This window comes from Oncorhynchus keta, chromosome 35, assembly GCF_023373465.1.
Source record: "Oncorhynchus keta strain PuntledgeMale-10-30-2019 chromosome 35, Oket_V2, whole genome shotgun sequence".
Lineage (NCBI taxonomy): Eukaryota > Metazoa > Chordata > Actinopteri > Salmoniformes > Salmonidae > Oncorhynchus > Oncorhynchus keta.
Genome location: NC_068455.1, coordinates 6,844,425 through 6,871,022, shown reverse-complemented (window position 1 = coordinate 6,871,022; position 26,598 = coordinate 6,844,425). Strand labels below are relative to the sequence as shown.

General features: G+C 48.0%; 1 protein-coding gene across 1 annotated transcript in view; it reads left to right on the top strand.

The window, feature by feature from the left end:
* LOC118377506 (mitogen-activated protein kinase kinase kinase kinase 5-like) overlaps positions 1 to 26,598 on the top strand; it is a 172,245-nt gene that overhangs the window by 51,597 nt on the left and 94,050 nt on the right. Inside the window, exons 9-13 of the mRNA XM_052496219.1 lie at positions 1,557 to 1,629; positions 22,578 to 22,709; positions 24,548 to 24,610; positions 24,697 to 24,778; positions 25,790 to 25,906. Coding sequence (XP_052352179.1) covers positions 1,557 to 1,629; positions 22,578 to 22,709; positions 24,548 to 24,610; positions 24,697 to 24,778; positions 25,790 to 25,906 — 467 coding nt within the window. The remainder of the gene's footprint in view (positions 1 to 1,556; positions 1,630 to 22,577; positions 22,710 to 24,547; positions 24,611 to 24,696; positions 24,779 to 25,789; positions 25,907 to 26,598) is intronic.

Here is a 26,598-nt window from a genome sequence, read left to right as displayed (position 1 = left end):
TGTGAGGTCTACTACACCTGTTGTATTCAGCATTTCACTGTGAGGTCTACTACACCTGTTGTATTCAGCATTTCACTGTGAGGTCTACTACACCTGTTGTATTCAGCATTTCACTGTAAGGTCTACTACACCTGTTGTATTCATCATTTCACTGTAAGGTCTACTACACCTGTTGTATTCAGCATTTCACTGTGAGGTCTACTACACCTGTTGTATTCAGCATTTCACTGTGAGGTCTACTACACCTGTTGTATTCAGCATTTCACTGTGAGGTCTACTACACCTGTTGTATTCAGCATTTCACTGTGAGGTCTACTACACCTGTTTTATTCAGCATTTCACTGTGAGGTCTACTACACCTGTTGTATTCAGCATTTCACTGTGAGGTCTACTACACCTGTTGTATTCAGCATTTCACTGTGAGGTCTACTACACCTGTTGTATTCAGCATTTCACTGTGAGGTCTACTACACCTGTTGTATTCAGCATTTCACTGTGAGGTCTACTACACCTGTTGTATTCAGCATTTCACTGTGAGGTTTACTACACCTGTTGTATTCAGCATTTCACTGTGAGGTCTACTACACCTGTTGTATTCAGCATTTCACTGTAAGGTCTACTACACCTGTTGTATTCAGCATTTCACTGTGAGGTCTACTACACCTGTTGTATTCAGCATTTCACTGTGAGGTCTACTACACCTGTTGTATTCAGCATTTCACTGTGAGGTTTACTACACCTGTTGTATTCAGCATTTCACTGTGAGGTCTACTACACCTGTTGTATTCAGCATTTCACTGTAAGGTCTACTACACCTGTTGTATTCAGCATTTCACTGTGAGGTCTACTACACCTGTTGTATTCAGCATTTCACTGTGAGGTCTACTACACCTGTTGAATTCAGCATTTCACTGTGAGGTCTACTACACCTGTTGTATTCAGCATTTCACTGTGAGGTCTACTACACCTGTTGTATTCAGCATTTCACTGTGAGGTCTACTACACCTGTTGTATTCAGCATTTCACTGTGAGGTCTACTACACCTGTTGTATTCAGCATTTCACTGTGAGGTCTACTACACCTGTTGAATTCAGCATTTCACTGTGAGGTCTACTACACCTGTTGTATTCAGCATTTCACTGTGAGGTCTACTACACCTGTTGTATTCAGCATTTCACTGTAAGGTCTACTACACCTGTTGTATTCAACATTTCACTGTAAGGTTTACTACACCTGTTGTATTCAACATTTCACTGTAAGGTTTACTACACCTGTTGTATTCAACATTTCACTGTGATTCACCTGTTATTCAGCATTTTTACTACACCTGTTGTATTCAACATTTCACTGTGAGGTCTACTACACCTGTTGTATTCATTTCACTGTAAGGTCTACTACACCTGTTGTCATTTCACAGTCTACTACACCTGTTGTATTCAGCATTTCACTGTAAGGTCTACTACACCTCTTGTATTCGGGGGCATGCGATTAATAAAATTAGATTTGATTTGTTTGTGTTACATATTCTGAATAGATCTTGTCACTTGTTGTTCCAGCTGATTTTGGAGTAGCAGCCAAAATAACAGCCACCATTGCCAAGAGGAAGTCCTTCATCGGGACTCCTTATTGGTGAGTCTTTCCCTGAGACAGTCCTCTGTCGGGACTCCTTATTGGTGAGTCTTTCCCTGAGAGTCCTCTGTCGGGACTCCTTACTGGTGAGTCTTTCCCTGAGACAGTCCTCTGTCGGGACTCCTTATTGGTGAGTCTTTCTCTGAGACAGTCCTCTGTCGGGACTCCTTACTGGTGAGTCTTTCCCTGAGACAGTCCTCTGTCGGGACTCCTTACTGGTGAGTCTTTCTCTGAGACAGTCCTCTGTCGGGACTCCTTACTGGTGAGTCTTTCCCTGAGAGTCCTCTGTCGGGACTCCTTACTGGTGAGTCTTTCCCTGAGACAGTCCTCTGTCGGGACTCCTTATTGGTGAGTCTTTCTCTGAGACAGTCCTCTGTCGGGACTCCTTACTGGGTTGTCTTTCCCTGAGACAGTCCTCTGTCGGGACTCCTTACTGGTGAGTCTTTCCCTGAGACAGTCCTCTGTCGGGACTCCTTACTGGTGAGTCTTTCTCTGAGACAGTCCTCTGTCGGGACTCCTTACTGGTGAGTCTTTCCCTGAGACAGTCCTCTGTCGGGACTCCTTATTGGTGAGTCTTTCTCTGAGACAGTCCTCTGTCGGGACTCCTTACTGGTGAGTCTTTCCCTGAGACAGTCCTCTGTCGGGACTCCTTACTGGTGAGTCTTTCTCTGAGACAGTCCTCTGTCGGGACTCCTTACTGGTGAGTCTTTCTCTGAGACAGTCCTCTGTCGGGACTCCTTACTGGTGAGTCTTTCTCTGAGACAGTCCTCTGTCGGGACTCCTTACTGTCCTCCGTCCCAAATAGAAACCCTGTTCCGTTTTACTAGTGAGTCTTTCTGACCAGGCCCTGTCGGGACTGATACTGGTGAGTCTTTCTGAGGTCCTCTGTCGGGACCCTAGGACTGGTGAGGTCTTTCTCTAGACAGTCCTCTGTAGGACCCATAGTCCTCCGTCCCAAATAGAAACCCTGTTCCGTTTTATAGTGCACTACTTTTGACCAGGCCCCATAGGACTGATAGGACCCATAGGACTGATAGGGCCCATAGGACTGGTAGGACCCATAGGACTGATAGGACCCATAGGACTGATAGGACCCATAGGACTGATAGGGCCCATAGGACTAATAGGACCCATAGGACTGATAGGGCCCATAGGACTGATAGGGCCCATAGGACTGATAGGACCCATAGGACTGATAGGACCCATAGGACTGATAGGGCCCATAGGACTGGTAGGGCCCATAGGACTGGTAGGGCCCATAGGACCGGTAGGACCCATAGGACCGATCGGACTGATAGGGCCCACAGGACTGATAGGGCCCACAGGACTGATGGGGCCCATAGGACTGATAGGGCCCACAGGACTGATAGGGCCCACAGGACTGATAGGGCCCACAGGACTGATGGGGCCCACAGGACTGATGGGGCCCACAGGACTGATGGGGCCCACAGGACTGATGGGGCCCACAGGACTGATGGGGCCCATAGGCCTGATAGGGCCCATAGGCCTGATAGGGCCCATAGGACTGATAGGGCTGATAGGGCCCATAGGACTGATAGGGCCCATAGGACTGATAGGGCCCAGGGCATTTGATGGGGCTGATAGGGCTGATGGGACTGATAGGGCCCATAGGGCTGATAGGGCCCATAGGACTGATAGGGCTGATGGGACTGATAGGGCTGATGGGCCTGATAGGGCTGATGGGACTGATAGGGCTGATAGGGCCCATAGGACTGATAGGGCCCATAGGACTGATAGGGCCTGATAGGACCCATAGGACTGATAGGGCCCATAGGACTGATAGGGCCCATATGACTGATAGGGCCCATATGACTGATAGGGCCCATAGGCCTGATAGGGCTGATAGGGCCCATAGGGCTGATAGGACCCATAGGACTGATAGGGCTGATAGGACCCATAGGACTGATAGGGCTGATAGGGCCCATAGGACTGATAGGGCTGATAGGACCCATAGGACTGATAGGGCCCATAGGACTGATAGGGCTGATAGGGCCCATAGGGCTCGGGTCAAAAGTAGTGCACTACATAGGGAATAGTGTTCCATTTGGGACTTTCTTTCTCTCCGTAGGGAGTCGGGCCGAAACGCCATTTAAACGTGACTGTATTAATTCAGCACTGCCTCTTGTGTCTTATTGCTTAACTGTACATACTGTATGTACTTTGATTTTTAACACAACATTGATTTAAAACGTTCCCGCCCCCCTCATCAATCTTCACACAATACCCCATAATGACAAAGCAAAAACAAGTTATTAAAAAAAACTGAAAATATTTCATTTTATATAAGTATTCAGACCTTTTACCCAGTACTTTGTTGGAGCAGATTTGGCAGCGATTACAGCCTTGAGTCTTCTTGGGTGTGACGATACAGGCTTGGCACACCTGTATTTGGGGAGTTTCTCTGCAGATTCTCTCCAGCTCTGTCAGGTTGGATGGGGAACGTCGCTGCACAGCTATTTTCAGGTCTCTCCAGAGATGTTGGATCAGGATCAAGTCCGGGCTCTGGCTGGGCCACTCAAGGACATTCAGAGACTTGTCCCGAAGCTTCTCCTGCGTTGTCTTGGCTGTGTGCTTAGGGTCGTTGTCCTGTTGGAAGGTGAACCTCCGCCCCAGTCTGAAAAACATCCCCACAGCATGATGCTGCCACCACCATGCTTCACTGTAGGGATGGTGCCAGGTTTCCTCCAGACATGATGCTTGGCATTCAGGCCAAAGAGTTCAATCTTGGTTTCATCAGACCAGAGAATCTTGTTTCTCATGGTCTAAGAGTCTTCAGGTGCCTTTTGGTAAAACTCCAAGCAGGCTGTCATGTACCTTTTTACTGACAAGTGGTTCACTGGTCACCCTACCATAAAGGCCTGAATGGTAGAGAGCTGCAGAGATGGTTGTCCTTCTGGAAGGTTCTCCCATCTCCACAGAGGAACACTATAGAGCTCTGTCAGAGTGACCATCGGGTTGTTGGTCACCTCCCTGACCAAGGCCCGTCTCCCCCGATTGGTCAGTTTGGTCAGGCTCTAGGAAGATTCTTGGTGGTTCCAAACTTCTTCCGTTTAAGAATGATGGAGGCCACTGTGTTCCTGGGGACCATCAATGCTGCAGACACATTTTGGTACCCTTCCCCAGATCTGTGCCTCGACACAATCCTGTCTCGGAGCTCTATGGACAATTCTTTTGACCTCATGGCTTGGTTCTTTGCTCTGACATACACTGTCAACTGTGGGACCTTATATAGACAGGTGTGTGCCTTTCCAAATCCTGTCCAATCAAATTGTAGATGCATTTCAAGGATGATTAATGGAAACAGGATGCACCTGAGCTCAATTTCGAAACGCATAGCAAAGGGTCTGAATACTAATGTAAATTTATTTCTGTTTTTTTACATTAACAAATTTGCTAAATTTTCCCAAAAACATTTCACTCTGTTGTTTTTGGGGTATTGTGATGTCACAATGGGGTATTGTGATGTCACTATGGGGTATTGATCAATTTCAGAATGAGGCTCTTAACGTAACAAAAAGTCAAGGGGTCTGAATACCGTCCCGAATCTCTGTACATACTGTATACCACACCAGTAGTGAAACGGTCAAGCTGATATACATGCTTGTGTTAGGCGTACGGTACGTGCTGCATGATTACAGTCCTCATTTCTAGGAGATGATGTAAAACGTGTACATATGTAGACAAGATGGCAATATTGTCTGTTATCTACCAGAGGTAGCAGATTGAGATGTGTAATATGTGTGTTATCTGTGCAGGATGGTCCCAGAGGTAGCAGATTGAGATGTGTGTTATCTGTGCAGGATGGCCCCAGAGGTAGCAGATTGAGATGTGTAATATGTGTGTTATCTGTGCAGGATGGCCCCAGAGGTAGCAGATTGAGATGTGTAATATGTGTGTTATCTGTGCAGGATGGCCCCAGAGGTAGCAGATTGAGATGTGTGTTATCTGTGCAGGATGGCCCCAGAGGTAGCAGATTGAGATGTTATCTGTGCAGGATGGGCCCCGGAGGTAGCAGATTGAGATGTGTAATATGTGTGTTATCTGTGCAGGATGGCCCCAGAGGTAGCAGATAGAGGATGTGTAATATGTGTGTTATCTGTGCAGGATGGCCCCAGAGGTAGCAGATTGAGATGTGTGTTATCTGTGAGGATGGGCCCCAGAGGTAGCAGATTGAGATGTGTAATATGTGTGTTATCTGTGCAGGATGGCCCCAGAGGTAGCAGATTGAGATGTGTAATATGTGTGTTATCTGTGCAGGATGGCCCCAGAGGTAGCAGATTGAGATGTGTAATATGTGTGTTATCTGTGCAGGATGGCCCCAGAGGTAGCAGATTGAGATGTGTAATATGTGTGTTATCTGTGCAGGATGGCCCCAGATATTTGAGTGTGTTATCTGTGCAGGATGGCCCCAGAGGTAGCAGATTGAGATGTGATGTGTGTTATGCAGGATGGCCCCAGAGGTAATTGAGATGTGTGTTATCTGTGCAGGATGGCCCCAGAGGTAGCAGATTGAGATGTGTGATATGTGTGTTATCTGTGCAGGATGGCCCCAGAGGTAGCAGATTGAGATGTGTAATATGTGTGTTATCTGTGCAGGATGGCCCCAGAGGTAGTAGATTGAGATGTGTAATATGTGTGTTATCTGTGCAGGATGGCCCCAGAGGTAGCAGATTGAGATGTGTGTTATCTGTGCAGGATGGCCCCAGAGGTAGTAGATTGAGATGTGTGTTATCTGTGCAGGATGGGCCCCAGAGGTAGCAGATTGAGATGTGTAAGATGTGTGTTATCTGTGCAGGATGGCCCCAGAGGTAGCAGATTGAGATGTGTAATATGTGTGTTATCTGTGCAGGATGGGCCCCAGAGGTAGCAGATTGAGATGTGTAATATGTGTGTTATCTGTGCAGGATGGCCCCAGAGGTAGCAGATTGAGATGTGTGTTATCTGTGCAGGATGGCCCCAGAGGTAGTAGATTGAGATGTGTAATATGTGTGTTATCTGTGCAGGATGGCCCCAGAGGTAGCAGATTGAGATGTGTGTTATCTGTGCAGGATGGCCCCAGAGGTAGCAGATTGAGATGTGTAATATGTGTGTTATCTGTGCAGGATGGCCCCAGAGGTAGCAGATTGAGATGTGTAATATGTGTGTTATCTGTGCAGGATGGCCCCAGAGGTAGTAGATTGAGATGTGTGTTATCTGTGCAGGATGGGCCCCAGAGGTAGCAGATTGAGATGTGTAATATGTGTGTTATCTGTGCAGGATGGCCCCAGAGGTAGCAGATTGAGATGTGTGTTATCTGTGCAGGATGGGCCCCAGAGGTAGCAGATTGAGATGTGTGTTATCTGTGCAGGATGGCCCCAGTAGCAGATTGAGATGTGTGTTATCTGTGCAGATGGCCCCAGAGGTAGTAATGAGATGTGTGTTATCTGTGCAGGATGGCCCCAGAGGTAGCAGATTGAGATGTGTGTTATCTGTGCAGGATGGCCCCAGAGGTAGCAGATTGAGATGTGTAATATGTGTGTTATCTGTGCAGGATGGGCCCAGAGGTAGCAGATTGAGATGTGTAATATGTGTTATCTGTGCAGGATGGCCCCAGAGGTAGTAGTTGAGATGTGTGTTATCTGTGCAGGATGGGCCCCAGAGGTAGCAGATTGAGATGTGTAATATGTGTGTTATCTGTGCAGGATGGCCCCAGAGGTAGCAGATTGAGATGTGTAATATGTGTGTTATCTGTGCAGGATGGCCCCAGAGGTAGTAGATTGAGATGTGTGTTATCTGTGCAGGATGGCCCCAGAGGTAGCAGATTGAGATGTGTAATATGTGTGTTATCTGTGCAGGATGGGCCCCAGAGGTAGCAGATTGAGATGTGTAATATGTGTGTTATCTGTGCAGGATGGCCCCAGAGGTAGCAGATTGAGATGTGTAATATGTGTGTTATCTGTGCAGGATGGCCCCAGAGGTAGCAGATAGAGATGTGTAATATGTGTGTTATCTGTGCAGGATGGCCCCAGAGGTAGCAGATTGAGATGTGTAATATGTGTGTTATCTGTGCAGGATGGCCCCAGAGGTAGCAGATTGAGATGTGTGATATGTGTGTTATCTGTGCAGGATGGCCCCAGAGGTATCAGATTGAGATGTGTGTTATCTGTGCAGGATGGGCCCCAGGGGTAGCAGATTGAGATGTGTGTTATCTGTGCAGGATGGCCCCAGAGGTAGCAGATTGAGATGTGTGTTATCTGTGCAGGATGGCCCCAGAGGTAGCAGATTGAGATGTGTAATATGTGTGTTATCTGTGCAGGATGGCCCCAGAGGTAGCAGATTGAGATGTGTGTTATCTGTGCAGGATGGCCCCAGAGGTAGCAGATTGAGATGTGTAATATGTGTGTTATCTGTGCAGGATGGCCCCAGAGGTAGCAGATTGAGATGTGTGTTATCTGTGCAGGATGGCCCCAGAGGTAGCAGATTGAGATGTGTAATATGTGTGTTATCTGTGCAGGATGGGCCCCAGAGGTAGCAGATTGAGAGGTGTGTTATCTGTGCAGGATGGCCCCAGAGGTAGCAGATTGAGATGTGTGATATGTGTGTTATCTGTGCAGGATGGGCCCCAGAGGTAGCAGATTGAGATGTGTGTTATCTGTGCAGGATGGCCCCAGAGGTAGCAGATTGAGATGTGTAATATGTGTGTTATCTGTGCAGGATGGCCCCAGAGGTAGCAGATTGAGATGTGTAATATGTGTGTTATCTGTGCAGGATGGGCCCAGAGGTAGCAGATTGAGATGTGTGTTATCTGTGCAGGATGGCCCCAGAGGTAGCAGATTGAGATGTGTAATATGTGTGTTATCTGTGCAGGATGGGCCCAGAGGTAGCAGATTGAGATGTGTAATATGTGTGTTATCTGTGCAGGATCCCAGAGGTAGTAGATTGAGATTAATATGTGTGTTATCTGTGCAGGATGGCCCCAGAGGTAGCAGATTGAGATGTGTAATATGTGTGTTATCTGTGCAGGATGGCCCCAGAGGTAGCAGATTGAGATGTGTGTTATCTGTGCAGGATGGTCCCAGAGGTAGCAGATTGAGATGTGTAATATGTGTGTTATCTGTGCAGGATGGTCCCAGAGGTAGCAGATTGAGATGTGTGTTATCTGTGCAGGATGGCCCCAGAGGTAGCAGATTGAGATGTGTAATATGTGTGTTATCTGTGCAGGATGGCCCCAGAGGTAGCAGATTGAGATGTGTGTTATCTGTGCAGGATGGCCCCAGAGGTAGCAGATTGAGATGTGTGTTATCTGTGCAGGATGGCCCCAGAGGTAGCAGATTGAGATGTGTAATATGTGTGTTATCTGTGCAGGATGGCCCCAGAGGTAGCAGATTGAGATGTGTGTTATCTGTGCAGGATGGCCCCAGAGGTAGCAGATTGAGATGTGTAATATGTGTGTTATCTGTGCAGGATGGGCCCAGAGGTAGCAGATTGAGATGTGTGTTATCTGTGCAGGATGGCCCCAGAGGTAGCAGATTGAGATGTGTGTTATCTGTGCAGGATGGCCCCAGAGGTAGCAGATTGAGATGTGTGTTATCTGTGCAGGATGGCCCCAGAGGTAGCAGATTGAGATGTGTGTTATCTGTGCAGGATGGCCCCAGAGGTAGCAGATTGAGATGTGTAATATGTGTGTTATCTGTGCAGGATGGGCCCCAGAGGTAGCAGATTGAGATGTGTAATATGTGTGTTATCTGTGCAGGATGGCCCCAGAGGTAGCAGATTGAGATGTGTGATATGTGTGTTATCTGTGCAGGATGGCCCCAGAGGTAGCAGATTGAGATGTGTGTTATCTGTGCAGGATGGCCCCAGAGGTAGCAGATTGAGATGTGTAATATGTGTGTTATCTGTGCAGGATGGCCCCAGAGGTAGCAGATTGAGATGTGTAATATGTGTGTTATCTGTGCAGGATGGCCCCAGAGGTAGCAGATTGAGATGTGTAATATGTGTGTTATCTGTGCAGGATGGGCCCAGAGGTAGCAGATTGAGATGTGTGTTATCTGTGCAGGATGGCCCCAGAGGTAGCAGATTGAGATGTGTAATATGTGTGTTATCTGTGCAGGATGGGCCCAGAGGTAGCAGATTGAGATGTGTAATATGTGTGTTATCTGTGCAGGATGGTCCCAGAGGTAGCAGATTGAGATGTGTGTTATCTGTGCAGGATGGCCCCAGAGGTAGCAGATTGAGATGTGTAATATGTGTGTTATCTGTGCAGGATGGCCCCAGAGGTAGCAGATTGAGATGTGTGTTATCTGTGCAGGATGGTCCCAGAGGTAGCAGATTGAGATGTGTAATATGTGTGTTATCTGTGCAGGATGGTCCCAGAGGTAGCAGATTGAGATGTGTGTTATCTGTGCAGGATGGCCCCAGAGGTAGCAGATTGAGATGTGTAATATGTGTGTTATCTGTGCAGGATGGCCCCAGAGGTAGCAGATTGAGATGTGTGTTATCTGTGCAGGATGGCCCCAGAGGTAGCAGATTGAGATGTGTGTTATCTGTGCAGGATGGCCCCAGAGGTAGCAGATTGAGATGTGTAATATGTGTGTTATCTGTGCAGGATGGGCCCCAGAGGTAGCAGATTGAGATGTGTGTTATCTGTGCAGGATGGCCCCAGAGGTAGCAGATTGAGATGTGTAATATGTGTGTTATCTGTGCAGGATGGGCCCAGAGGTAGCAGATTGAGATGTGTAATATGTGTGTTATCTGTGCAGGATGGCCCCAGAGGTAGTAGATTGATGTGTGTTATCTGTGCAGGATGTAATGAGATGTGTGTTATCTGTGCAGGATGGCCCCAGAGGTAGCAGATTGAGATGTGTGTTATCTGTGCAGGATGGCCCCAGAGGTAGCAGATTGAGATGTGTAATATGTGTGTTATCTGTGCAGGATGGTCCCAGAGGTAGCAGATTGAGATGTGTAATATGTGTGTTATCTGTGCAGGATGGCCCCAGAGGTAGCAGATTGAGATGTGTGATATGTGTGTTATCTGTGCAGGATGGCCCCAGAGGTAGCAGATTGAGATGTGTGTTATCTGTGCAGGATGGCCCCAGAGGTAGCAGATTGAGATGTGTAATATGTGTGTTATCTGTGCAGGATGGCCCCAGAGGTAGCAGATTGAGATGTGTGTTATCTGTGCAGGATGGCCCCAGAGGTAGCAGATTGAGATGTGTAATATGTGTGTTATCTGTGCAGGATGGGCCCCAGAGGTAGCAGATTGAGATGTGTAATATGTGTGTTATCTGTGCAGGATGGCCCCAGAGGTAGCAGATTGAGATGTGTAATATGTGTGTTATCTGTGCAGGATGGTCCCAGAGGTAGCAGATTGAGATGTGTGTTATCTGTGCAGGATGGCCCCAGAGGTAGCAGATTGAGATGTGTGTTATCTGTGCAGGATGGCCCCAGAGGTAGCAGATTGAGATGTGTGTTATCTGTGCAGGATGGCCCCAGAGGTAGCAGATTGAGATGTGTAATATGTGTGTTATCTGTGCAGGATGGCCCCAGAGGATGTGTTATCTGTGCCCAGAGGTAGCAGATTGAGATGTGTGTTATCTGTGCAGGATGGCCCCAGAGGTAGCAGATTGAGATGTGTGTTATCTGTGCAGGATGGCCCCAGAGGTAGCAGATTGAGATGTGTAATATGTGTGTTATCTGTGCAGGATGGCCCCAGAGGTAGCAGATTGAGATGTGTAATATGTGTGTTATCTGTGCAGGATGGCCCCAGAGGTAGCAGATTGAGATGTGTGTTATCTGTGCAGGATGGCCCCAGAGGTAGCAGATTGAGATGTGTAATATGTGTGTTATCTGTGCAGGATGGGCCCAGAGGTAGCAGATTGAGATGTGTAATATGTGTGTTATCTGTGAGGATGGCCCCAGAGGTAGCAGATTGAGATGTGTGTTATCTGTGCAGGATGGCCCCAGAGGTAGCAGATTGAGATGTGTAATATGTGTGTTATCTGTGCAGGATGGCCCCAGAGGTAGCAGATTGAGATGTGTAATATGTGTGTTATCTGTGCAGGATGGCCCCAGAGGTAGCAGATATAGATGGATGTGTGTTATCTGTGCAGGATGGCCCCAGAGGTAGCAGATTGAGATGTGTAATATGTGTGTTATCTGTGCAGGATGGCCCCAGGGGTAGCAGATTGAGATGTGTAATATGTGTGTTATCTGTGCAGGATGGCCCCAGAGGTAGCAGATTGAGATGTGTAATATGTGTGTTATCTGTGCAGGATGGCCCCAGAGGTAGCAGATTGAGATGTGTAATATGTGTGTTATCTGTGCAGGATGGCCCCAGAGGTAGCAGATTGAGATGTGTGTTATCTGTGCAGGATGGCCCCAGAGGTAGCAGATTGAGATGTGTAATATGTGTGTTATCTGTGCAGGATGGCCCCAGAGGTAGCAGATTGAGATGTGTAATATGTGTGTTATCTGTGCAGGATGGCCCCAGAGGTAGCAGATTGAGATGTGTGTTATCTGTGCAGGATGGGCCCCAGAGGTAGCAGATTGAGATGTGTGATATGTGTGTTATCTGTGCAGGATGGGCCCAGAGGTAGCAGATTGAGATGTGTAATATGTGTGTTATCTGTGCAGGATGGCCCCAGAGGTAGCAGATTGAGATGTGTAATATGTGTGTTATCTGTGCAAGATGGCCCCAGAGGTAGCAGATTGAGATGTGTAATATGTGTGTTATCTGTGCAGGATGGCCCCAGAGGTAGCAGATAGAGATGTGTGTTATCTGTGCAGGATGGCCCCAGAGGTAGCAGATTGAGAAGTGTAATATGTGTGTTATCTGTGCAGGATGGCCCCAGAGGTAGCAGATTGAGATGTGTAATATGTGTGTTATCTGTGCAGGATGGCCCCAGAGGTAGCAGATTGAGATGTGTGATATGTGTGTTATCTGTGCAGGATGGGCCCCAGAGGTAGCAGATTGAGATGTGTAATATGTGTGTTATCTGTGCAGGATGGCCCCAGAGGTAGCAGATTGAGATGTGTAATATGTGTGTTATCTGTGCAGGATGGCCCCAGAGGTAGCAGATTGAGATGTGTGTTATCTGTGCAGGATGGCCCCAGAGGTAGCAGATTGAGATGTGTAATATGTGTGTTATCTGTGCAGGATGGGCCCCAGAGGTAGCAGATTGAGATGTGTAATATGTGTGTTATCTGTGCAGGATGGCCCCAGAGGTAGCAGATTGAGATGTGTAATATGTGTGTTATCTGTGCAGGATGGTCCCAGAGGTAGCAGATTGAGATGTGTGTTATCTGTGCAGGATGGCCCCAGAGGTAGCAGATTGAGATGTGTGTTATCTGTGCAGGATGGCCCCAGAGGTAGCAGATTGAGATGTGTGTTATCTGTGCAGGATGGCCCCAGTGGTAGCAGATTGAGATGTGTAATATGTGTGTTATCTGTGCAGGATGGCCCCAGAGGTAGCAGATTGAGATGTGTGTTATCTGTGCAGGATGGCCCCAGAGGTAGCAGATTGAGATGTGTGTTATCTGTGCAGGATGGCCCCAGAGGTAGCAGATTGAGATGTGTGTTATCTGTGCAGGATGGCCCCAGAGGTAGCAGATTGAGATGTGTAATATGTGTGTTATCTGTGCAGGATGGGCCCCAGAGGTAGCAGATTGAGATGTGTAATATGTGTGTTATCTGTGCAGGATGGCCCCAGAGGTAGCAGATTGAGATGTGTGTTATCTGTGCAGGATGGCCCCAGAGGTAGCAGATTGTAATATGTGTGTTATCTGTGCAGGATGGGCCCAGAGGTAGCAGATTGAGATGTGTAATATGTGTGTTATCTGTGCAGGATGGTCCCAGAGGTAGCAGATTGAGATGTGTGTTATCTGTGCAGGATGGCCCCAGAGGTAGCAGATTGAGATGTGTAATATGTGTGTTATCTGTGCAGGATGGCCCCAGAGGTAGCAGATTGAGATGTGTAATATGTGTGTTATCTGTGCAGGATGGCCCCAGAGGTAGCAGATTGAGATGTGTGTTATCTGTGCAGGATGGCCCCAGAGGTAGCAGATTGAGATGTGTAATATGTGTGTTATCTGTGCAGGATGGCCCCAGGGGTAGCAGATTGAGATGTGTAATATGTGTGTTATCTGTGCAGGATGGCCCCAGAGGTAGCAGATTGAGATGTGTAATATGTGTGTTATCTGTGCAGGATGGCCCCAGAGGTAGCAGATTGAGATGTGTAATATGTGTGTTATCTGTGCAGGATGGCCCCAGAGGTAGCAGATTGAGATGTGTGTTATCTGTGCAGGATGGGCCCCAGAGGTAGCAGATTGAGATGTGTAATATGTGTGTTATCTGTGCAGGATGGCCCCAGAGGTAGCAGATTGAGATGTGTAATATGTGTGTTATCTGTGCAGGATGGCCCCAGAGGTAGCAGATTGAGATGTGTGTTATCTGTGCAGGATGGCCCCAGAGGTAGCAGATTGAGATGTGTTATATGTGTGTTATCTGTGCAGGATGGCCCCAGGGGTAGCAGATTGAGATGTGTAATATGTGTGTTATCTGTGCAGGATGGCCCCAGAGGTAGCAGATTGAGATGTGTAATATGTGTGTTATCTGTGCAGGATGGGCCCAGAGGTAGCAGATTGAGATGTGTAATATGTGTGTTATCTGTGCAGGATGGCCCCAGAGGTAGCAGATTGAGATGTGTGTTATCTGTGCAGGATGGCCCCAGAGGTAGCAGATTGAGAGTGTAATATGTGTGTTATCTGTGCAGGATGGCCCCAGAGGTAGCAGATTGAGATGTGTAATATGTGTGTTATCTGTGCAGGATGGCCCCAGAGGTAGCAGATTGAGAGATGTGTGTTATCTGTGCAGGATGGGCCCCGGAGGTAGCAGATTGAGATGTGTAATATGTGTGTTATCTGTGCAGGATGGCCCCAGAGGTAGCAGATTGAGATGTGTAATATGTGTGTTATCTGTGCAGGATGGCCCCAGAGGTAGCAGATTGAGATGTGTGTTATCTGTGCAGGATGGCCCCAGAGGTAGTAGATTGAGATGTGTGTTATCTGTGCAGGATGGCCCCAGAGGTAGCAGATTGAGATGTGTAATATGTGTGTTATCTGTGCAGGATGGCCCCAGAGGTAGCAGATTGAGATGTGTAATATGTGTGTTATCTGTGCAGGATGGGCCCCAGAGGTAGCAGATTGAGATGTGTAATATGTGTGTTATCTGTGCAAGATGGCCCCAGAGGTAGCAGATAGAGATGTGTGTTATCTGTGCAGGATGGCCCCAGAGGTAGTAGATTGAGATGTGTAATATGTGTGTTATCTGTGCAGGATGGGCCCCAGAGGTAGCAGATTGAGATGTGTGTTATCTGTGCAGGATGGCCCCAGAGGTAGCAGATTGAGATGTGTAATATGTGTGTTATCTGTGCAGGATGGCCCCAGAGGTAGCAGATTGAGATGTGTAATATGTGTGTTATCTGTGCAGGATGGCCCCAGAGGTAGTAGATTGAGATGTGTGTTATCTGTGCAGGATGGGCCCCAGAGGTAGCAGATTGAGATGTGTAATATGTGTGTTATCTGTGCAGGATGGCCCCAGAGGTAGTAGATTGAGATGTGTGTTATCTGTGCAGGATGGGCCCCAGAGGTAGCAGATTGAGATGTGTGTTATCTGTGCAGGATGGGCCCCAGAAGTAGCAGATTGAGATGTGTGTTATCTGTGCAGGATGGCCCCAGAGGTAGTAGATTGAGATGTGTGTTATCTGTGCAGGATGGCCCCAGAGGTAGCAGATTGAGATGTGTGTTATCTGTGCAGGATGGCCCCAGAGGTAGCAGATTGAGATGTGTAATATGTGTGTTATCTGTGCAGGATGGGCCCCAGAGGTAGCAGATTGAGATGTGTAATATGTGTGTTATCTGTGCAGGATGGCCCCAGAGGTAGCAGATTGAGATGTGTAATATGTGTGTTATCTGTGCAGGATGGGCCCCAGAGGTAGCAGATTGAGATGTGTAATATGTGTGTTATCTGTGCAGGATGGGCCCAGAGGTAGCAGATTGAGATGTAATATGTGTGTTATCTGTGCAGGATGGGCCCCAGAGGTAGCAGATTGAGATGTGTAATATGTGTGTTATCTGTGCAGGATGGGCCCCAGAGGTAGCAGATTGAGATGTGTAATATGTGTGTTATCTGTGCAGGATGGGCCCCAGAGGTAGCAGATTGAGATGTGTGTTATCTGTGCAGGATGGCCCCAGAGGTAGCAGATTGAGATGTGTAATATGTGTGTTATCTGTGCAGGATGGGCCCCAGAGGTAGCAGATTGAGATGTGTAATATGTGTGTTATCTGTGCAGGATGGCCCCAGAGGTAGCAGATTGAGATGTGTAATATGTGTGTTATCTGTGCAGGATGGCCCCAGAGGTAGCAGATAGAGATGTGTAATATGTGTGTTATCTGTGCAGGATGGCCCCAAAGGTAGCAGATTGAGATGTGTAATATGTGTGTTATCTGTGCAGGATGGCCCCAGAGGTAGCAGATTGAGATGTGTGATATGTGTGTTATCTGTGCAGGATGGCCCCAGAGGTAGCAGATTGAGATGTGTGTTATCTGTGCAGGATGGCCCCAGAGGTAGCAGATTGAGATGTGTGTTATCTGTGCAGGATGGCCCCAGAGGTAGCAGATTGAGATGTGTGTTATCTGTGCAGGATGGCCCCAGAGGTAGCAGATTGAGATGTGTAATATGTGTGTTATCTGTGCAGGATGGGCCCCAGAGGTAGCAGATTGAGATGTGTGTTATCTGTGCAGGATGGCCCCAGAGGTAGCAGATTGAGATGTGTAATATGTGTGTTATCTGTGCAGGATGGGCCCCAGAGGTAGCAGATTGAGATGTGTGTTATCTGTGCAGGATGGCCCCAGAGGTAGCAGATTGAGATGTGTAATATGTGTGTTATCTGTCAGGATGGGCCCCAGAGGTAGCAGATTGAGATGTGTGTTATGCAGGATGGCCCCAGAGGTAGCAGATTGAGATGTGTGATATGTGTGTTATCTGTGCAGGATGGGCCCCAGAGGTAGCAGATTGAGATGTGTAATATGTGTGTTATCTGTGCAGGATGGTCCCAGAGGTAGCAGATTGAGATGTGTAATATGTGTGTTATCTGTGCAGGATGGCCCCAGAGGTAGCAGATTGAGATGTGTGTTATCTGTGCAGGATGGCCCCAGAGGTAGCAGATTGAGATGTGTAATATGTGTGTTATCTGTGCAGGATGGGCCCAGAGGTAGCAGATTGAGATGTGTAATATGTGTGTTATCTGTGCAGGATGGTCCCAGAGGTAGCAGATTAATATGTGTGTTATCTGTGCAGGATGGCCCCAGAGGTAGCAGATTGAGATGTGTAATATGTGTGTTATCTGTGCAGGATGGCCCCAGAGGTAGCAGATTGAGATGTGTGTTATCTGTGCAGGATGGTCCCAGAGGTAGCAGATTGAGATGTGTAATATGTGTGTTATCTGTGCAGGATGGTCCCAGAGGTAGCAGATTAATATGTGTGTTATCTGTGCAGGATGGCCCCAGAGGTAGCAGATTGAGATGTGTAATATGTGTGTTATCTGTGCAGGATGGCCCCAGAGGTAGCAGATTGAGATGTGTGTTATCTGTGCAGGATGGCCCCAGAGGTAGCAGATTGAGATGTGTGTTATCTGTGCAGGATGGCCCCAGAGGTAGCAGATTGAGATGTGTAATATGTGTGTTATCTGTGCAGGATGGGCCCCAGAGGTAGCAGATTGAGATGTGTGTTATCTGTGCAGGATGGCCCCAGAGGTAGCAGATTGAGATGTGTAATATGTGTGTTATCTGTGCAGGATGGGCCCAGAGGTAGCAGATTGAGATGTGTAATATGTGTGTTATCTGTGCAGGATGGCCCCAGAGGTAGTAGATTGAGATGTGTGTTATCTGTGCAGGATGGGCCCCAGAGGTAGCAGATTGAGATGTGTGTTATCTGTGCAGGATGGCCCCAGAGGTAGCAGATTGAGATGTGTGTTATCTGTGCAGGATGGCCCCAGAGGTAGCAGATTGAGATGTGTAATATGTGTGTTATCTGTGCAGGATGGTCCCAGAGGTAGCAGATTGAGATGTGTAATATGTGTGTTATCTGTGCAGGATGGCCCCAGAGGTAGCAGATAGAGATGTGTGATATGTGTGTTATCTGTGCAGGATGGCCCCAGAGGTAGCAGATTGAGATGTGTGTTATCTGTGCAGGATGGCCCCAGAGGTAGCAGATTGAGATGTGTAATATGTGTGTTATCTGTGCAGGATGGGCCCCAGAGGTAGCAGATTGAGATGTGTAATATGTGTGTTATCTGTGCAGGATGGCCCCGGAGGTAGCAGATTGAGATGTGTAATATGTGTGTTATCTGTGCAGGATGGTCCCAGAGGTAGCAGATTGAGATGTGTGTTATCTGTGAGATGGCCCCAGAGGTAGCAGATTGAGATGTGTGTTATCTGTGCAGGATGGCCCCAGAGGTAGCAGATTGAGATGTGTGTTATCTGTGCAGGATGGCCCCAGAGGTAGCAGATTGAGATGTGTAATATGTGTGTTATCTGTGCAGGATGGCCCCAGAGGTAGCAGATTGAGATGTGTGTTATCTGTGCAGGATGGCCCCAGAGGTAGCAGATTGAGATGTGTGTTATCTGTGCAGGATGGCCCCAGAGGTAGCAGATTGAGATGTGTGTTATCTGTGCAGGATGGCTCCAGAGGTAGCAGATTGAGATGTGTAATATGTGTGTTATCTGTGCAGGATGGGCCCCAGAGGTAGCAGATTGAGATGTGTGTTATCTGTGCAGGATGGCCCCAGAGGTAGCAGATTGAGATGTGTAATATGTGTGTTATCTGTGCAGGATGGGCCCAGAGGTAGCAGATTGAGATGTGTAATATGTGTGTTATCTGTGCAGGATGGCCCCAGAGGTAGCAGATTGAGATGTGTGTTATCTGTGCAGGATGGGCCCCAGAGGTAGCAGATTGAGATGTGTAATATGTGTGTTATCTGTGCAGGATGGCCCCAGAGGTAGTAGATTGAGATGTGTAATATGTGTGTTATCTGTGCAGGATGGCCCCAGAGGTAGCAGATTGAGATGTGTGTTATCTGTGCAGGATGGCCCCAGAGGTAGCAGATTGAGATGTGTAATATGTGTGTTATCTGTGCAGGATGGGCCCCAGAGGTAGCAGATTGAGATGTGTAATATGTGTGTTATCTGTGCAGGATGGCCCCAGAGGTAGCAGATTGAGATGTGTAATATGTGTGTTATCTGTGCAGGATGGCCCCAGAGGTAGCAGATTGAGATGTGTAATATGTGTGTTATCTGTGCAGGATGGCCCCAGAGGTAGCAGATTGAGATGTGTGTTATCTGTGCAGGATGGCCCCAGAGGTAGCAGATTGAGATGTGTAAGATGTGTGTTATCTGTGCAGGATGGCCCCAGAGGTAGCAGATTGAGATGTGTGATATGTGTGTTATCTGTGCAGGATGGGCCCAGAGGTAGCAGATTGAGATGTGTAATATGTGTGTTATCTGTGCAGGATGGCCCCAGAGGTAGCAGATTGAGATGTGTAATATGTGTGTTATCTGTGCAAGATGGCCCCAGAGGTAGCAGATTGAGATGTGTAATATGTGTGTTATCTGTGCAGGATGGCCCCAGAGGTAGCAGATAGAGATGTGTGTTATCTGTGCAGGATGGCCCCAGAGGTAGTAGATTGAGATGTGTAATATGTGTGTTATCTGTGCAGGATGGGCCCCAGAGGTAGCAGATTGAGATGTGTGTTATCTGTGCAGGATGGCCCCAGAGGTAGCAGATTGAGATGTGTGTTATCTGTGCAGGATGGCCCCAGAGGTAGCAGATTGAGATGTGTGTTATCTGTGCAGGATGGCCCCAGAGGTAGCAGATTGAGATGTGTAATATGTGTGTTATCTGTGCAGGATGGCCCCAGAGGTAGCAGATTGAGATGTGTGTTATCTGTGCAGGATGGCCCCAGAGGTAGCAGATTTGAGATGTGTGTTATCTGTGCAGGATGGGCCCCAGAGGTAGCAGATTGAGATGTGTGTTATCTGTGCAGGATGGCCCCAGAGGTAGCAGATTGAGATGTGTAATATGTGTGTTATCTGTGCAGGATGGCCCCAGAGGTAGCAGATTGAGATGTGTGTTATCTGTGCAGGATGGCCCCAGAGGTAGCAGATTGAGATGTGTGTTATCTGTGCAGGATGGCCCCAGAGGTAGCAGATTGAGATGTGTGTTATCTGTGCAGGATGGCCCCAGAGGTAGCAGATTGAGATGTGTAATATGTGTGTTATCTGTGCAGGATGGGCCCCAGAGGTAGCAGATTGAGATGTGTGTTATCTGTGCAGGATGGCCCCAGAGGTAGCAGATTGAGATGTGTAATATGTGTGTTATCTGTGCAGGATGGGCCCAGAGGTAGCAGATTGAGATGTGTAATATGTGTGTTATCTGTGCAGGATGGCCCCAGAGGTAGCAGATTGAGATGTGTGTTATCTGTGCAGGATGGGCCCCAGAGGTAGCAGATTGAGATGTGTAATATGTGTGTTATCTGTGCAGGATGGCCCCAGAGGTAGTAGATTGAGATGTGTAATATGTGTGTTATCTGTGCAGGATGGCCCCAGAGGTAGCAGATTGAGATTGAGATGTGTAATATGTGTGTTATCTGTGCAGGATGGCCCCAGAGGTAGCAGATTGAGATGTGTGTTATCTGTGCAGGATGGGCCCCAGAGGTAGCAGATTGAGATGTGTAATATGTGTGTTATCTGTGCAGGATGGCCCCAGAGGTAGCAGATTGAGATGTGTAATATGTGTGTTATCTGTGCAGGATGGCCCCAGAGGTAGCAGATTGAGATGTGTGTTATCTGTGCAGGATGGGCCCCAGAGGTAGCAGATTGAGATGTGTGATATGTGTGTTATCTGTGCAGGATGGGCCCAGAGGTAGCAGATTGAGATGTGTAATATGTGTGTTATCTGTGCAGGATGGCCCCAGAGGTAGCAGATTGAGATGTGTAATATGTGTGTTATCTGTGCAAGATGGCCCCAGAGGTAGCAGATTGAGATGTGTAATATGTGTGTTATCTGTGCAGGATGGCCCCAGAGGTAGCAGATAGAGATGTGTGTTATCTGTGCAGGATGGCCCCAGAGGTAGTAGATTGAGATGTGTAATATGTGTGTTATCTGTGCAGGATGGGCCCCAGAGGTAGCAGATTGAGATGTGTGTTATCTGTGCAGGATGGCCCCAGAGGTAGCAGATTGAGATGTGTGTTATCTGTGCAGGATGGCCCCAGAGGTAGCAGATTGAGATGTGTGTTATCTGTGCAGGATGGCCCCAGAGGTAGCAGATTGAGATGTGTAATATGTGTGTTATCTGTGCAGGATGGCCCCAGAGGTAGCAGATTGAGATGTGTGTTATCTGTGCAGGATGGCCCCAGAGGTAGCAGATTTGAGATGTGTGTTATCTGTGCAGGATGGGCCCCAGAGGTAGCAGATTGAGATGTGTGTTATCTGTGCAGGATGGGCCCCAGAGGTAGCAGATTGAGATGTGTGTTATCTGTGCAGGATGGGCCCCAGAGGTAGCAGATTGAGATGTGTGTTATCTGTGCAGGATGGCCCCAGAGGTAGCAGATTGAGATGTGTAATATGTGTGTTATCTGTGCAGGATGGCCCCAGAGGTAGTAGATTGAGATGTGTGTTATCTGTGCAGGATGGCCCCAGAGGTAGCAGATTGAGATGTGTGATATGTGTGTTATCTGTGCAGGATGGGCCCGGAGGTAGCAGATTGAGATGTGTAATATGTGTGTTATCTGTGCAGGATGGCCCCAGAGGTAGCAGATTGAGATGTGTAATATGTGTGTTATCTGTGCAGGATGGCCCCAGAGGTAGCAGATTGAGATGTGTGTTATCTGTGCAGGATGGCCCCAGAGGTAGTAGATTGAGATGTGTGTTATCTGTGCAGGATGGCCCCAGAGGTAGCAGATTGAGATGTGTGTTATCTGTGCAGGATGGCCCCAGAGGTAGTAGATTGAGATGTGTGTTATCTGTGCAGGATGGGCCCCAGAGGTAGCAGATTGAGATGTGTAATATGTGTGTTATCTGTGCAGGATGGCCCCAGAGGTAGCAGATTGAGATGTGTGTTATCTGTGCAGGATGGGCCCCAGAGGTAGCAGATTGAGATGTGTAATATGTGTGTTATCTGTGCAAGATGGCCCCAGAGGTAGCAGATAGAGATGTGTGTTATCTGTGCAGGATGGCCCCAGAGGTAGTAGATTGAGATGTGTAATATGTGTGTTATCTGTGCAGGATGGGCCCCAGAGGTAGCAGATTGAGATGTGTGTTATGTGTGTTATCTGTGCAGGATGGTCCCAGAGGTAGCAGATTGAGATGTGTAATATGTGTGTTATCTGTGCAGGATGGCCCCAGAGGTAGCAGATTGAGATGTGTAATATGTGTGTTATCTGTGCAGGATGGGCCCCAGAGGTAGCAGATTGAGATGTGTGTTATCTGTGCAGGATGGCCCCAGAGGTAGCAGATTGAGATGTGTGTTATCTGTGCAGGATGGCCCCAGAGGTAGCAGATTGAGATGTGTGTTATCTGTGCAGGATGGCCCCAGAGGTAGCAGATTGAGATGTGTAATATGTGTGTTATCTGTGCAGGATGGGCCCCAGAGGTAGCAGATTGAGATGTGTGATATGTGTGTTATCTGTGCAGGATGGCCCCAGAGGTAGCAGATTGAGATGTGTAATATGTGTGTTATCTGTGCAGGATGGGCCCCAGAGGTAGCAGATTGAGATGTGTAATATGTGTGTTATCTGTGCAGGATGGCCCCAGAGGTAGCAGATTGAGATGTGTGTTATCTGTGCAGGATGGCCCCAGAGGTAGCAGATTGAGATGTGTGTTATCTGTGCAGGATGGCCCCAGAGGTAGCAGCAGTAGAGAAGAACGGAGGCTACAACCAGCTGTGTGACATCTGGGCCGTGGGCATCACCTCCATAGAACTGGCCGAGCTGCAACCCCCTATGTTTGACCTGCACCCAATGAGGTACAGCTCTTGCCCTAAACTTCTTTACTTATCAACCAATCAATGCTGTTTCTGCTCTCCACTTCCTCACTCATCTACCAATCAATGCTGTTTCTGCTCTCCACTTCCTCACTCATCTACCAATCAATGCTGTTTCTGCTCTCCACTTCCTCACTCATCTACCAATCAATGCTGTTTCTGCTCTCCACTTCCTCACTCATCTACCAATCAATGCTGTTTCTGCTCTCCACTTCCTCACTCATCAACCAGTCAATGCTCTCTCTACTCTCTCTACTCTCTCCTCTCTTGCGTCTCTCTTCTCTCTTGCGTCTCTCTCCTCTCTATTCAATTCAAGGGCTTTATTGGCATGGGAAACATGTGTTAACATTGCCAAAGCAAGTGAGGTAGATACTCTCTCCTCTCTTGCGTCTCTCTACTCTCTCTACTCTCTCTCTCTTCTCTCTCCTCTCTTGGGTCTCTCTCCTCTCTCTCCTCTCTACTCTCTCTCTCCTCTCTTGCGTCTCTCTCCTCTCTCTACTCTCTCTCTCTTGCATCTCTCCTCTCTCTTGCATCTCTCTCCTCTCTCTACTCTCTCTCTCCTCTCTTGCGTCTCTCTACTCTCTCTCCTCTCTCTACTCTCTCTCCTCTCTCTTGCATCTCTCCTCTCTTGCATCTCTCCTCTCTCCTCTCTCTCCTCTCTTGCATCTCTCTCCTCTCTTGCATCTCTCTCCTCTCTTGCATCTCTCTCCTCTCTTGCGTCTCTCTCCTCTCTTGCCTCTCTCTCCTCTCTTGCCTCTCTCTCCTCTCTTGCGTCTCTCTCCTCTCTCTCCTCCTCTCTCTCTCCTCTCTCTCTCTCTCCTCTCTCCTCTCTCCTCTCTCTCTCTCTCCTCTCTACTCTCTCTCTCCTCTCTTGCATCTCTCTACTCTCTCTCTCCTCTCTCTTGCATCTCTCCTCTCTCCTCTCTCTCCTCTCTTGCACTCTCTCTCCTCTCTTGCATCTCTCTCCTCTCTTGCATCTCTCTCCTCTCTTGCATCTCTCTCCCCTCTTGCGTCTCTCTCCCCTCTTGCGTCTCTCTCCTCTCTTGCGTCTCTCTCCTCTCTTGCATCTCTCTCCTCTCTTGCGTCTCTCTCCTCTCTTGCGTCTCTCTCCTCTCTTGCGTCTCTCTCCTCTCTTGCGTCTCTCTCCTCTCTTGCGTCTCTCTCCTCTCTTGCGTCTCTCTCCTCTCTTGCGTCTCTCTCCTCTCTTGCGTCTCTCTCCTCTCTTGCGTCTCTCTCCCCTCTTGCGTCTCTCTCCTCTCTTGCGTCTCTCTCCTCTCTTGCGTCTCTCTCCCCTCTTGCGTCTCTCTCCTCTCTTGCGTCTCTCTCCTCTCTTGCGTCTCTCTCCTCTCTTGCGTCTCTCTCCTCTCTTGCGTCTCTCTCCTCTCTTGCGTCTCTCTCCTCTCTTGCGTCTCTCTCCTCTCTTGCGTCTCTCTCCTCTCTTGCGTCTCTCTCCTCTCTTGCATCTCTCTCCTCTCTTGCGTCTCTCTCCTCTCTTGCGTCTCTCTCCTCTCTTGCGTCTCTCTCCTCTCTTGCATCTCTCTCCTCTCTCTATCCTCTCTCTACTCTCTCTCCTCTCTCTACTCTCTCTCCTCTCTTGCGTCTCTCTCCTCTCTACTCTCTCTACTCTCTCTGCACTAAGATCACTGTCAGTCGTTGCCTAATGCCTACGTAACAGACTTAAGATGATCGTAGTGCTAGGAAGGTTTTGTGAAACTCCCCCCACTACAGTGTAGATGAAAGTCTCTCACCACCGATGGTAAAATAAGAGAATATAGTTTTATAATCTATGATCTAATCTCAATTGATGTGTTGTATTCCAGGGCTTTGTTTCTCATGTCAAAGAGCAGCTTTCAGCCTCCCAAGCTAAAACACAAAACTAAGTGGTAAGTACAAGTACCCCTGTTATGTGACCTGGGGCAGTTCTGTTCCACTACTACAGTCAGTAAGAGTAGGCTCCCTCCTTCTGCAGGACCACAGCCTTCCATAACTTTGTTAAAGTCACGCTGACCAAGAACCCGAAGAAGAGACCGACAGCTGAGAAGCTCTTAACGGTAAAACTGACACGTCCTCGTGAAAACATTAACTGCCTTGCTATGTTGTTGTCTTAGTAGGTCTCTCTTTATGTCTCTTGTTTTGATGTGTGTTTTGTCCTATATTTATCTTGGGTCTCTCTTTATGTTGTCTCTCTTGTTGTGATGTGTGTTTTGTCCTATATTTATCTGGTATTGTATTTATTTATTTTATTTGTTTATTTATTTTAATCCCAGGCCCTCGTCCCCACTCGAGGCCTTTCGGTAGGCCGTCATTGTAAATAAGAATTTGTTCTTAATTGACTTGCCTAGTTAAATAAATAAATAAATAAATAAATAACTGGGGCACGAAACCATTCAGTATAACTCTTAAGGCCGTTTCCATACCCAGATGAAAACAGGCTCTGGGATTAAAAAGCCATCTCAATTTTGAAAGTGCTTTAGGAATAGGGTATACCAGCACTTAGAGAGTCTAATTCATCTAGAGTTGTTAATTAGAATGTTCTGGATCATTAGGTTGCCGTGATTCATCCTCTGAGATGTACCAGGTCTTAATGATGGTGAACCAGTCTTCATCTCAGTGGTGAAATATGTCAGAGGTCCTAGTTAATAGTTGTTACTTTTAAAGCTTGGTATTAGGAGCGTTAGTGGCCATCTTGTGTTCTTGATGTGTAAAGTCTGTCTGGCTCCCTCTGTCTGTCTGGCTCCCTCTGTCTGGCTGTCTCTGTCTCTGTTTGGCTCTCTTCCTCTGTCTGTCTTTCTGGCTCCCTCTGTCTGTCTGTCTGGCTCCCTCTGTCTGTCTGTCTGGCTCCCTCTTCCTCTGTCTGTCTGTCTGGCTCCCTCTCTCTGTCTGGCTCCCTTCCTCTGTCTGTCTGTCTTGCTCTCTCTGTCTGTCTGTCTGTCTGTCTGTCTGTTTGTCTGGCTCCCTCCCTCTGTCTGTCTGTCTTGGTGTATCGCTCGTCTCTGTCTCTCTCTCCCTCCGTCTGTCTCTCTTTTTCCATCTGTCCGTCTGTGTCTGTCTGGTTGTTGCAGCATTTGTTTATAGATCAGACAGGGCTGACCAGGAGAGTAGCTGTGGAGCTGCTGGACAAGATGAACAACCCAGACAACCACCAACACTTCTCTGAGGTGGACGACGATGACCTGGAGGTAAATGACTAACCCCAGCCCTGCTGTCTATCTGGGGACATTTAAAATCAACCCCAGCCCTGTCTGTCTGTCTGGGACTAAAACAGACAACCCCAGCCCTGTCTGTCTGTCTGTCTGGGACTAAAACTAACCCCAGCCCTGTCTGTCTGTCTGTCTGGGACTAAAACTAACCCCAGCCCTGCTGTCTATCTGGGACTAAAACTAACCCCAGCCCTGCTGTCTATCTGGGACTAAAACTAACCCCAGCCCTGCTGTCTATCTGGGACTAAAACTAACCCCAGCCCTGCTGTCTATCTGGGACTAAAACTAACCCCAGCCCTGCTGTCTATCTGGGACTAAAACTAACCCCAGCCCTGTCTGTCTGTCTGGGACTAAAACTAACCCCAGCCCTGTCTGTCTGTCTGGGACTAAAACTAACCCCAGCCCTGTCTGTCTGTCTGGGACTAAAACTAACCCCAGCCCTGTCTGTCTGTCTGGGACTAAAACTAACCCCAGCCCTGTCTGTCTGTCTGGGACTAAAACTAACCCCAGCCCTGTCTGTCTGGGACTAAAACTAACCCCAGCCCTGTCTGTCTGTCTGGGACTAAAACTAACCCCAGCCCTGTCTGGGACTAAAACTAACCCCAGCCCTGTCTGTCTATCTGGGACTAAAACTAACCCCAGCCCTGCTGTCTGTCTGGGACTAAAACTAA